Below are 13,739 nucleotides of genomic sequence, written 5' to 3'. Positions count from 1 at the left end.
GACCCTCAGAACTCCAAAATCCAAATCTGAGCAAACCTACCAGTTCAATGAGTTTCGATAAGTTTTGATGGTTACCAAGAACCTATCCAACTGTTGAAATGTCCCAAAGTTCATTTTCTTCTCAATTTCCTTTTTTTTGCACTTCTTTTTAGCTTCTATGTTGCAATGAGCCCTTCCAGGTCCTTTACTTTGATACCTCCTCATATAGGCTTGCAACCATTTCCAAACTCTTAGAGCTGACATACCTTGAGCAAGGTGATTTGAACCATCTCAACACATATGAGTAAATCCATGGCTTCAAATCACATCTTCCACTTTTCTGATTCTCAGTTTAATATGACTCTTCACAGCTTGATTAGTCCCCCTCGACTCAATGCAAGTACTCTCCATAGATGCTCATCCTTCAGTTAAGGCCTTCTTCTCGACAGCGGTTTCTTCGGTGGTGGGCAACGGTAAAAACACTATGTTTTGGACAGATAAATGGATTGATGGCCAGAGTCTAAGTCAGCTGGCCCCTCATCTGGTCAAGTCGGTCTCTTCTAGGGCTAAAAAGAGGAGTGTCTACGATGCTCTCACAACAAGGAACTGGGTGCATGACATTCGAGGTGCTATCACCTTATGTGTTCTGTCTGATTTTCTCAAAGTTTGGGACCTCACTGAGACTGGGCCTTACATCCAGACCATGAGGATAAGCACATCTGGTTGCTCTCAAGCTCAGGTTTTTATTCCACCAAATCGGCATATGCTGGTTTCTTTCTTGGAGCAACGACATTTAAGCCTTGAGAGAGGATTTGGAAAGCTTGGGCACCTGGAAAATGCAAATTCTTCATGTGGCTTGTGGCTCACGGTCGCTGCTGGACAGCTGACCGTCTGGCAAAGAAGGGGCTGCCTCACCCTCCTCTTTGTCTGTTGTGTGACCAGGAGGAGACCCTAAACCATTTGTTAGTATTGTGCGTTTTCTCGCGAGAAGTTTGGTTTCAGATTCTGAAATATGTCCGATTGCAGCACCTTGCTCCTAGCCATTATACTTCTTCCTTTGAGGATTGGTGGGAAGGAGTTGTTGCAGTCCCTGGTGATCCAGCATATAAGGGGTTGTATAAGGGCATCAAGGCATCAATTCTTTGATCATACTTGGAGTTTGGGCCATCTGGAATCACTGCAACCGCTGTGTATTCAATGGTGTGCAGCCTTGTTCTAGCATAGTCTTCAAGTGGGTCAAGGAGGAGTCTCACCTCTAGTGTAGTGCTGGAGCCAGTGGATTAGCTAGCATTCTTTTCGCTCTAGCGCACTAATCGGTGACCTTTTGTTTTGGGTTTCCATGGTCATGGGTCTAGATGTTTATACTATTGTTGTATTTCTAACTATCATCTAGTGTGTGTGGGTTTGTGCGGAATTGTAAGAGGTTTCTCTTTTTTACCTCACCTTTTCTTAATATAATGATACACAACCCTCATGCGTTTTCGAAAAAAGTACTCTCCATAGATTCATGATCCAAACGTATGCCAATTTTTTTAAACCAAAGATAATGTTGCCATGTTTACAAAACGCACACTAAAACTTAAAGTTTTTTTTGTCACATGTAGAATAATTCAATGTACTACATCTGTCCTAAAATATTAGTCGTTTTAGATCTTGATTTTTATGTCTATGTTCAAATGGATGATGATGAATCTAGACACACATATAAAACAAATACATTAATTATTGTATGAATCAATGAAAAAGGTACTCTCCATAGATTGATGAGTAGTTTTTGCTAAAGAATGCAACATGTTTAGCTTCGTGAATAAGCATTCCATTGCCGGTGCCACTCGCATCGAACTCAAGCTCGAAGGTCTTATCAAAATTTGGAAGTTGTAGTAGCGGTGCTAGTATGACCTTCAACTTAAGGTAATCAAAAGCTTGTTGCGCAACTCCCCATTGAAATGATACTTCATTCTGTAAATTCGTGGAGAGGTGTTGCAATGATGCTGAAATCCCTTAAGAAACGCTGATAGACACCTAGAAGACCCTTACGAAACCCTAAACCCTAGAAAACTATGAACACATGTGACCAAAGTTGGAAGTGGCCAGCTTGTAATGGAAACAATCTTTGCTTTGTCCACCTCATTGTCTTGCGATGTAACAACATAACCAAGGTTGTCGAACAAACGTTGTCGGTGTTTCAAACCTTCGCTCCGACAAGTAAATTTCTATATGCGCGTTTTGGGCTCTGGACGGTGTGTTCGGTGGGCGCAAGGTCTATACTGGTTCGGACAGAACGTCCCTACATCCAGTCTTCGGTGGCTCGCGCTACCGACACCTTTGTTACTCGATGCTCGTAGTTGGAGTTACAAGCGGACGATAGAGTGAAGAAGAGCTCCCAAGTCTCTTATGCGAGGGTGGACCTAAAGACTACGAGACTAGACTCCTACGCTAAGCCTTGGCTTCGGCCTCTAGGTCTCGTTGAGCGTGTGTTGTTGCCTTCCATTGAGTGTCTCCTTTGTCCCTGTCCCCTGTTCTTCGTGACCGACCTCCTTTTTTAGGCTTAAGGTGGGGGTCGGTCGTCGGTGGCTTCCTCGAGAAGGAACCACAATACCATGGTAATACTGGGTGTTTTACCTTGGTGAAGCCGCGCTGTACATATTTGTCTTGGTTGTCTCTGCTCGTGCTTATTATGTCGGACGATGTGGGCGGCGCGGGCCTTGGTGCCATCATTATTGCCTCTGCGCCACGCCGATCCCTGGCATCCGTAGCTTGGGTTTCGGCGCGGCTCGTCACGTTGCGGGCCCTGTAGTTAGCCCGCGTTCTCATCGCAGGCCATGAGTGGGAGGCAACCGGTCCTCTACTGCGTCTCGGTGCCAGGCTTAGTTAATGTGATCGACCTTTTATGGCGGGTCTGTCTTGGGCTAGGCGAGGAATCCACTCGAGTGTCGTCCCTTCAGTTCGCCCGGCTCCCCTCTAGCTCTGCCACGCCTGACCCTGGGCTCGGTGCCTCGGGGTTTATGTGGGGGTGGGCATTTCTAGGGTGGACGGTTCCCTTATTCCCCCGCTCACCGGTGGTCCCCGGTAGTCTGAAGGTCCTTATCCCATGCGCTCTCTCTGATCGGTGGCCCCAGGGGCCCGAGGATCTTTTCCTCGACAAGCGTGCATCACACAAAACATTAAAAACAACACGTAAATGCTCAAATGTGCATTCACTGTCATGTTGTAAATGAGTTAATCTTTAAAAAAGATCACTACAAACTTATCAATGAATGGACGTAAAGCATTGATCCTAAATCTGCTCATGAAAATGCTAGGTGCATTAGTTAAACCAAAAGATATCACTAACCACTTTTCTCTCGAACACGCAGGAGAGCTGCGTATCATTATATTAAGAAGAAGATATTAGGCCGAACTTAGTTTTAAAGATAGTTTTTCGTTCATCTAAAGCCATATGGGCATGGGCAGGCAGTGCATGTTTTGCTTGTTGGCGTCTACATTGACGACTAGGTTATCGTCGGGTAAATCGGTTCAAGACGAGATCAATCGGTTGAAGGACAAGATGAAGGCACAATTTCTGATGACCGGCCTTGGGCTCCTTTCGTACTTGGGGATTGAGGTACACCAAGGCTCGAATGGTATTATCTTGAATATAGGGGTGCTACGCCTACGCTGGGTGCATCCTCAACAGCTCTAGGATGAGGAACTGCAGTTCCTCACCCACACCTATGGAGTAGCGTCTCAAGCTGTCATGAGAGCATGACAGAGGAGGTTGACACAATCATGTATCAGCGGATAATCTGGAGTCTGTGGTACCTGTTCACACACGTCCTGATCTCGCGTTGCAGTGGGTTGTCAGCCCCTTCATGGAGTGTCCCACGGTGGAGGACATGGGAGTGGTGAAACGCTTTCTGCACTACATCGCTAGCACCAAATTGGTTGGCTACTTGGATAGCGACCTCGCCGGAAGCACCTCTGGTGCTTTGTTCTTCCTTGGTGCTAGCCTGATCAGCTGGTAATCTACAAAGCAACATATGACATCTGCTCATCCTATAGGTTCTGTACTACTAACATGCAGCATAGCTTCAATCCAATTAAACAGGAAGAACATGTGACTTTGCTTGTGCCATGTTAAAACTTGTCTGCAATTTACTGCTGACGCAAAAGTTAGGGCTCTTTTGGGTTCATCATTCCCCTTCAGGATAGGGGGGGGGGGATTAGTTCATTTACCCTGAATCCTCTCCAATTCCATGGGGAATGGGTATATCCAAGGGAGCCCTTATTATGTTGGCAAATATCTGATTTTTTGTTGCATCTTTACTCAGGATCAAGCTCAGATGTTGGTGAATGTGACCAGTGAACTTCCTAACAATGAATTGCTTCTCCAGAAACACTTCATGGCTGTAATTTCGTCTGTTTGGAGATCAAAATGTCACCGTGATACCTCCTGTTTTACGAACACTTACTCTAGTGCATTACATGTGTTTTCTCCTGTGAAGAAACCTGGTGGATCATGTGAGAACTGGCCCATGGTAAACTTTAGACCAAGCTTCAATCTAGTTAGGAAAGCCCTTGCAGATGTTCAGGCTAAGTCTACACTAATGGTGATTCCACCTCCGTCAAGGAATCAGGAATACCCATGCAATTATTTAGAATTAGAGTTAGATTTCTTGAAAGATCAACATGCTTATGATGAAGACATCCCATCTGTAGTAAATGTGTCCATACAGGAACCAGAACCATCCAAACAGACGCCAGAGCCAGTGGAACAATCGTTGTTGTCTGCACTTTCTTGTAGACAGGCTGAGAACCGGCTCAGGTCAGTCTTGAAGCAAGTCCAGATTTTGCTGTTATGATGGTGGTGGCCATTGCCATTATCTTGGTTTAAACCAAAGTGATTCTTTGAATTTCATGGTTTTCCCTAATATGTTGCTGCTAATGTGTCATTTTCGTTTTTCTTTGCAGGATAGCATCAGAAGCTTGTTATGATGGTGAAAGTTCTCATTGGGCATCATCAGCTTTTCACATAAATGATGCTGCCCGCCACAAATCTGGTTCAAAGTCTATAGGAAAGCACAAAGCCGCATTGGAATCTGGTAGACTTCTCAAATCCAAAGTTCAGAAGATTACTGAATCGCATCAGGAAGGGGCAATTGCTATGAGTAGTTTTCTCCGTATGCCTGCTCAACTATTGCCAAGTACAGCTGACTTCCACATTAGTGACTCCCTATCTGACTTTGGTATCAGAGATTCTGAATTCTATTTTTCCGAGGATCTCTTGCAAGAGGTTGACGCCCTTGAGTTCTTCCCAGATCAGGGTGACTCTGGTCTCCTTCCTGGTATTGAAGAGTTAGAATCTCTTTCGGATTTCACAGATATCGGATGAACATAGATGAGCAAATTATTGTTGATGGGATGCCCTCCTATACCAAGAGGAGACAAGATTGCCTCTGGCAGGAGCCCAAGGATACAGGTTGAATTGCTCAGCCGTGCACAGATGTGTTGCAAGCAGCAAGCTATCATCATGGCTGGCTGGAGCAAAGCACTGGCTTGGTGAGGTCACATTGATCTGACAAGCTCGGAGGATGGGTTTGCACTAATGGCGGCATTTGGGTAATTTCCATACATGTATGTATATTGGTAGTCTAGAATCGTAGGATGTAGAAATGCCTCCCTCATTTGTGTTTGAGGGTAGGACCTTGTAACTCGACCACATGGAAATTTTGTTGAGCAGGTACCAACATAGAAGGGAAAAGAAGAGGCCCTCAGCATCACCCATTTGTCGCTGTATCTCTTGTTATGTTCATTCTCTGTTTAATCCAATGCTGTTTGGCTATCTTGCCATTGAAAACATCTCAGATGTCAAGTTGGTGGTGTACATATCTATCAGAAGTTTAGGATGCGGCGTCAATATAGCTGCCAAAGAATGATCAGTCAAGTGCAACTTATGGGCACATTATATATTTGGTCAGGACTCAACGCATGGTATCAATATTGGCAGAAATGGTGTTCCAGATGCACTTGAGGACTGCAATTTCTGGTTTGATTGAGACACCGGAGACAGGTTTTTCATAGGAGGTAAAGAGCGTGGTCATAGTTGTACATGTAATAAAATTATGTAGGGTAGTAATCTCCATCCTGTACTTTTGGGCTTATGGTTCTTTGGACTCTCGGTCTCGGTTATGCACTTGTAGAACAGCGGGCTGCTGCTGTGAGCCTGTAACAATGCTATTGATTGTTCCCCACCATATTGTTGTTTTGGTAAGTAGACTCTGCATCACTGCAAAGCGGCGTTAGATACTGTGACGGGTCTGTTTCGCTCAAAAATACTTTGAGCTTGTATTCAGTCTTGGCCTCCAATAATCTGTACCGCTGTACGCTGGGAATGTTTGGCCAATCCCATTAATGGTAAGCTGAGAATGTCCGGCCAGTCCCATAATATGTAAAAAGCTGAGAATAACTAGTCGGTTAAGATATAGATGCTGTCTGTAAGCTGAGAATGATTGGCCAATCAAGGTCTAGATGTTGTCCATCGGTAAGCATTTTATGTTTCAGAATATTTTTTTTCACGGCAGTTAACCATAAGCAATCAGAAAATAAAACTTTCAAAGGCCGAGCTGTTTCCAATTATTTATGAGATTCTTTGTGGAAGTGCTACATTTTACACTGGTTCTTTTAGCCACCTCCTAAATTTTAGGGACAAACACAAATAGTCTCTAGAGTATCTTGTTTGAGAAGTCTAATTTAGTCACCCTATTTAATTACACCTTTTCTTTCTGGTCGCACAATTTCCCTTCCCGCCTAGCTTCGCCTAGCTGAGCGAAGCGAAATTGACCGGTTGCGACGTTTGATAGAGCTCCCACAACTTCACTCATACTGAGAATCACTTCTACATAGTTAAACTGTTCTACGGTGGAAGCCGAGTAAATTTAGTTTACATTTATACTAAAGAGAGTAAAAAAACCTTCTTTTCCGCCGCTTTCAACCTGCTCCCCACTCTTCAACCCTTTAAAATCACTTCACACATTATTTGCCAAACAATTTTTGTAGATAGATTCACTTCTACTGGAGAATCATTTGAAATCACTCCATAAAAAAATCAACTCTACGAGCTAGAAAATCATAGAGCGGAACTCTACCAAATGAGTCCTAAGTACTCGATATTTATCACCGCACCACATGTATGTTTGTGTTATACGAAGAAAAGATATTTTAGATATATATACTAATAATTTGGAAATAAAAAATATAACCGTTTAGATATATTTTATATATAATATAATTTCTACTATACTTAAAGCACCAGTTTCAACGGTCGTCCCGCGTCAACTTTTTACAAATAACCCCTCACAACTATTTCAAATTAACCCGCTGCACGCCTATAGATGGCCAAACGACGGCCTGGTACGGGCCAGACGCACGCGGGCGAGAGCTCTGGCCCAGGCACGTCATGCCGACTGCTGACTGTGTCGGGTCGCTGCACGCCTATAGATGGCCAAACGGCGTCCCGGCACGGGCCAGACACCCGCAGGCCACAGCTCTGGCCCAGGCGCGTCATGCCGACCTGCTAACTGTGCCGGTCAGACTCGTTAGCCTGTCGGCCCATTTGATTAAATCAGCGTAAAATGTTAAAAAAACGATGCAGGAGGTGGGGTTCGAAGCTATGCCCTGATGAAAGAAGGGCGGGAGACACTGGATGAGTCTATCTAACAAATAGAACATCATGCTCAGATGTTTTTAATATTGAATATATATATATATATATATACACACGTTTTTTATAAAATAAAAATATAATCATGTCGGACCAGCACAGCGTTCTTGGCTCTTGCAAGCATTGGGTCGTTTCTGAGACCACATTGGCGCAATGGACTCCATGGTGTTTGATGTTGCTGAATTGGATGAAGCAACAATGATTTGTCACACTAACAGTAAAATGAAAGGTTATTTGTTGGTTTAAACGTTAGTAATTGTTACGAAGTAACATATTTATATGGAGCGCATCCAGTTTTTATTGATGTCTGACTTTAGCAACTCCATATTTTGATCTATCTTTTTTATAAGTTTGAGTTCATGTGACTTATTTTAGAAACTTGAGCTCACAAACTTTCTATTATTTGGTCTATGTATGGTGGAATTATGTCATTCTATAATCTTTGTTCGTTCAGTCAGTCGTTGTGAACTCTTTTCTAATCGCTCACTTTATTGATCGTGTTGTACCAAGACATATTTGTCGGGGACCATAATTAGGGGTACCCTCAAGACGCCTAATTCTCAGCTGGTAACCCCCATCAGCATAAAGCTGCAGAGGCCTGATGGGTGCGATTAAGTCAGGGATCAGTCCATACGAGTGACTCGATCACGCTTCGCCCGAGCCTAGCCTCGGACAAGGGCAGCTGACCTCGAGGGACTTCCGTCTCGCCCGAGGCCCCCCCTTTTTAACGGCGGGCACATCTCCGGCTCGCCCGAGGCCTTGGCTTCGCTAAGAAGCAACCCTGACTAAATCGCCGCACCGACTGACCGAGTTGCAGGAGCATTTAACGCAAAGGTGGCCTGACACCTTTATCCTGACGCGTGCCCCCGGCAGAGCCGAGGTGACCGCCGTCACTTCACTGCTCCACTGACCGATCTGACAGAAGGACAGCGCCGCCTGCGCCACTCCGACTGCAGTGCCACTCGACAGAGTGAGTCTGACAGGCAGTCAGGTCTTGCCAAAGGCGCCATAGGAAGCTCCGCTGCGCCCGACCCCAGGGCTCGGACTCGGGCTAAGACCCGGAAGACGGCGAACTCCGCACCGCCCGACCCCAGGGCTCGGACTCGGGCTAAGACCCGGAAGACGGCGAACTCCGCTCCGCCCGACCCTAGGGCTCGGACTCGGGCTAAGACCCGGAAGACGGCGAACTCCGCTCCGCCCGACCCCAGGGCTCGGACTCGGGCTAAGACCCGGAAGACGGCGAACTCCGCTCCGCCCGACCCCAGGGCTCGGACTCGGGCTAAGACCCGGAAGACGGCGAACTCCGCTCCGCCCGACCCCAGGGCTCGGACTCGGGCTAAGACCCTGAAGACGACGAACTCCGCTTCGCCCGACCCCAGGGCTCGGACTCCGCCCTGGCCTCTACCGAACGACCTCCGCCTCGCCCGACCCCGGGGGCTCGGGCTCGGCCTCGGCAACGGAAGACAGATTCGACCCCAGCTTCGGAGGAGCCCCCACGTCGCCCGGCCTCGGGCGCGGGCCCGCCACGTCAACAGGGAGCGCCATCATCACCCTACCCCGAGCCGACTCGGGCCGCGGAGAACAAGACCGGTGTCCCATCTGGCCAGCTCCGCCAGATAGGCAATGATGGCGCCCCGCGTGCCCTGTGACGACGGCGGCTCTCAGCTCCCTTACGGAAGCAGGGGGACGTCAGCAAAGACTCGACCGCCCCGACAGCTGTCCCTCCGCCAAGCTCCGTTGCTCCTCCGACAGCCACGACATCACACCAGCAGGGTGCCAAGATCTCTCCGGCTGCCACATTGGCATGTACTTAGGGCGCTAGCTCTCCCTCCGCTAGACACGTAGCACTCTGCTACACCCCCATTGTACACCTGGATCCTCTCCTTACGCCTATAAAAGGAAGGACCAGGGCCTTCTTAGAGAAGGTTGGCCGCGCGGGACCGAGGATGGGACAGGCGCTCTCTTGGGGCCGCTCGCTTCCCTCACCCGCGTGCACGCTTGTAACCCCCCTACTGCAAGCGCACCCGACCTGGGCGCGGGACGAACACGAAGGCCGCGGGATCTCCACCTCTCTCACGCCCGTCTCCGGCCACCTCGCATTTCCCCCCTTCGCGCTCGCCCACGCGCTCGACCCATCTGGGCTGGGGCACGCGGCACACTCACTCGTCGGCTTAGGGACCCCCCGGTCTCGAAACGCCGACAGTTGGCGCGCCAGGTAGGGGCCTGCTGCGTGCTGACGAACAGCTTCCCGTCAAGCTCCAGATGGGCAGCCTCCAGCAACCTCTCCGGTCCGGGATGGTGCTCCGTTTCGGGAGTCTTGAGTTCATGTCCTTCGACGGCAGCTACGACATGATACTCCTTCCACCGCCGCGCGACAACGACAATGGCGGCCGACATCCCGCCCGCCGGCGGCGGAACTGACGACATCTTCCCCGCGCGGTGGAAGAACAACATTCGAGCTCGCCCCGTCCTCTCCCCCGCCAACGGAGGAGGAGGCGGGGCAACCAAGGCCAAGCGGGAGGCCGCGCTTCGTCGGCCGTCGAGCGAATCGACATCCCCAGCGCCCCGACGGAAGGCACGCCGGGCGTCGACCTCGCGTTCGAGACGAAGGCGAGCGCCGTCCCCCTGCGACACGCTGATCCCGAGCAAGAAGACGACGCCAGCGCGCTCGCGGAAAGCTTGCAGGACGTCGCCCTCGTACCTGAGGCGACGGTGCAACCAGTCCCCGATGTGACTACGTCGCTCCTCGTCGACCAAAAGGTACTGACTAACTCCCATCTTACGTCATTTCGAGTCGGCCTCAACCCGCCTAGCAACCTTGCTTTGGCGGGCACTCTCATTGAGGCGAGTGCAACCCCACTGGGGTTTCTTATGCGGTCGCCTTGGGACCGATTGACGGACGTCTCGACCTACGGGCCCTCTAGGTCCGAGGAAGATGACGATCCCAGCATCTATTGGGATTTCTTTGGATTTGGCGACCCCAGTGCCATGCGGGACTTCATGACCGCATGTGACTACTGCCTCTCTGACTGTTCCGACGGTAGCCGCAGCCTTGACGACGAGGACTGTGGCCCAAGCCGCGAATGTTTCCACGTCAAGCTAGGGGATCCCTCCGAAGGCAACCATCTTGGCATGCCAGAGGACGGTGATCTTCCTAGGCCGGTGCCTCGCGCCGACATCCCGCGGGAGCTAGCTGTGGTCCCCGTTCCGGCGGGGGGTCACGACCCACAGCTCGAGCAAGTCCGTGGGGCGCAGGCCAGGCTCGACGAGGGAGCAGGAGCGCTTGAGCCGATCCGTCGGGACGTGGGGCAGGTATGGGCGGGCCAACCCCCGGCCGGAGAAATACGTTGAAAGGGAATTAGGCTTACACCTAGTTCCTAAATAATTTTGGTGGTTGAATTGCCCAACACAAATCTTTGGACTAACTAGTTTGCTCTAGTGTATAAGTTATACAGGTGTCAAAGGTTCACACTTAGCCAATAAAAAGACCAAGTTTTGGATTCAACAAAGGAGCAAAGGGGCAACCGAAGGCACCCCTGCTCTGGCGCACCGGACTGTCCGGTGTGCCACCGGACATGTCCGGTGCACCAGGGGGACTCCAACACAAACTCGCCACCTTCGGGAATTTCCAGAGGCACTCGCGCTATAATTCACCGGACTGTCCGGTGTACACCGGACAGTGTCCGGTGCGCCATGGAGAAGCGGCCTCAGGAACTCGCCAGCTTCGGGAAACTCCAACGGCTAGTCCGCTAAAATTCACCGGACTGTCCGGTGTGCACCGGACTGTCCGGTGCGACTCCAGTGCAACGGCTATCTCCGCGCCAACGGCTCTCTGCCACGCATTTAATGCGCGCTCTGCGCGCGCAGAAGTCAGGCGCGCCCATACTGGCACACCGGACAGCAAACAGTACCTGTCCGGTGTGCACCGGACACCTAGGCGGGCCCACAAGTCAGAAGCTCCAACGGTCAGAATCCAACGGCAGTGATGACGTGGCAGGGGGCACCGGACTGTCCGGTGTGCACCGGACTGTCCGGTGCGCCATCGAGCAGACAGCCTCCCAACGACCACTTTTGGTGGTTGGGGCTATAAATACCCCAACCACCCCACCATTCATGGCATCCAAGTTTTCCACTTCCCAACTACTACAAGAGCTCTAGCATTCAATTCTAGACACACCAAAGAGATCAAATCCTCTCCAAATTCCACACAACTCCATAGTGACTAGAGAGAGTGATTTGCTTGTGTTCTTTCGAGCTCTTGCGCTTGGATTGCTTTCTTCTTTCTTGATCCTTTCTTTGCAATCAAACTCACTTGTAATTGAGGCAAGAGACACCAATCTTGTGGTGGTCCTTGCGGGAACTTTGTGTTCCAAGTGATTGAGAAGAGAAAGCTCACTCGATCCGTGGATCGTTTGAGAGAGGGAAGGGTTGAAAGAGACCCGGCCTTTGTGGCCTCCTCAACGGGGAGTAGGTTTGCAAGAACCGAACCTCGGTAAAACAAATCTCCGTGTCTCACTTGCTTATTCGCTTGGGATTTGTTTTGCGCCCTCTCTTGCGGACTCGTTTCTTATTACTAACGCTAACCCCGACTTGTAGTTGTGTTTATATTTGTAAATTTCAGTTTCGCCCTATTCACCCCCCCTCTAGGCGACTTTCAATTGGTATCAGAGCACGGTGCTTCATTAGAGCCTAACCGCTCGAAGTGATGTCGGGAGATCACGTCAAGAAGGAGATGGAGACCGGCGAAAAGCCCACTACAAGCCACGGGAGCACTTCATCGGAAGAGTCCCGCACCAAGAGGAAGGAGAAGAAGGACTCCTCCAAACGGAAGGAGAAAAAGTCTTCCTCCTCTCACCACAAAGAGAAGAAGGAAAAATCTTCTTCCCACAAGCCGCATCGGAAAGGCGACAAGCACAAGAGGATGAGGAAGGTGGTCTACTACGAGACCGACACTTCATCAACATCGACCTCCGACTCCGATGCGCCCTCCGTCACTTCTAAGCGCCAAGAGCGCAAGAAGTATAGTAAGATCCCTCTACGCTACCCTCGCATTTCCAAACATACACCTTTACTTTCCGTCCCATTAGGCAAACCACCAACTTTTGATGGTGAAGATTACGCTAGGTGGAGCGATTTAATGCGATTTCATCTAACCTCGCTCCACAAAAGCATATGGGATGTTGTTGAGTTTGGTGCGCAGGTACCATCCGTAGGGGATGAGAACTATGATGAGGATGAGGTGGCCCAAATCGAGCACTTCAACTCTCAAGCAACAACAATACTACTAGCCTCTTTGAGTAGAGAGGAGTATAACAAAGTTCAAGGGTTGAAGAACGCAAAGGAGATTTGGGATTTACTCAAGACCGCGCATGAAGGTGATGAGCTCACCAAGATCACCAAGCGGGAAATGATTGAGGGGGAGCTCGGTCGGTTCCGGCTTCGCAAAGGGGAGGAGCCACAACACATGTACAATCGGCTCAAGACCTTGGTGAACCAAGTGCGCAACCTCGGGAGCGTAAAGTGGGATGACCACGAGGTGGTTAAGGTTATTCTAAGATCCCTTATTTTCCTTAACCCTACTCAAGTTCAATTAATTCGTGGTAATCCTAGATATACTAAAATGACCCCTGAGGAAGTTATCGGGAATTTTGTAAGTTTTGAGTGCATGATCGAAGGCTCGAGGAAGATCAACGAGCTTGATGATGCCACCACATCCGAAGCTCAACCCGTTGCATTCAAGGCAACGGAGGAGAAGAAGGAGGAGTCTACACCAAGTCGACAACCAATAGACGCCTCCAAGCTCGACAATGAGGAAATGGCGCTTGTCATCAAGAGCTTCCGCCAAATCCTCAAGCAAAGGAGGGGGAAGGATTACAAGTCCCGCTCCAAGAAGGTTTGCTACAAGTGTGGTAAGCCCGGTCATTTTATTGCTAAATGTCCTATATCTAGTGACAGTGACCGAGGTGACGACAAGAAGGGGAGGCGAAAGGAGAAGAAGAAGTACTACAAGAAGAAGGGCGGCGATGCCCATGTTTGTCGGGAGTGGGATTCCGACGAAAGC

The 13,739-nt window shown here is 49.5% G+C and overlaps 1 protein-coding gene across 10 annotated transcripts in view; it reads left to right on the top strand.

The window, feature by feature from the left end:
• The window catches only part of LOC103653935 (protein PHOTOPERIOD-INDEPENDENT EARLY FLOWERING 1), a 37,367-nt gene extending 31,145 nt beyond the window's left edge, over positions 1-6,222 (top strand). For all 10 annotated transcript variants that reach the window (XM_035967370.1, XM_008680742.3, XM_008680743.3 and 7 more), the window contains 2 exons: positions 4,290-4,783; positions 4,930-6,222. In XM_035967370.1, the coding sequence (XP_035823263.1) occupies positions 4,290-4,783; positions 4,930-5,350 (915 nt within the window). In that variant the 3' untranslated portion in view covers positions 5,351-6,222. The remainder of the gene's footprint in view (positions 1-4,289; positions 4,784-4,929) is intronic.
• The last annotated feature ends 7,517 nt before the right edge of the window (positions 6,223-13,739 follow it).

Source organism: Zea mays, chromosome 4, assembly GCF_902167145.1.
Source record: "Zea mays cultivar B73 chromosome 4, Zm-B73-REFERENCE-NAM-5.0, whole genome shotgun sequence".
In the NCBI taxonomy this organism is placed as follows: Eukaryota; Viridiplantae; Streptophyta; class Magnoliopsida; order Poales; family Poaceae; genus Zea; species Zea mays.
This window is presented reverse-complemented; position numbering and strand designations above follow the sequence as displayed.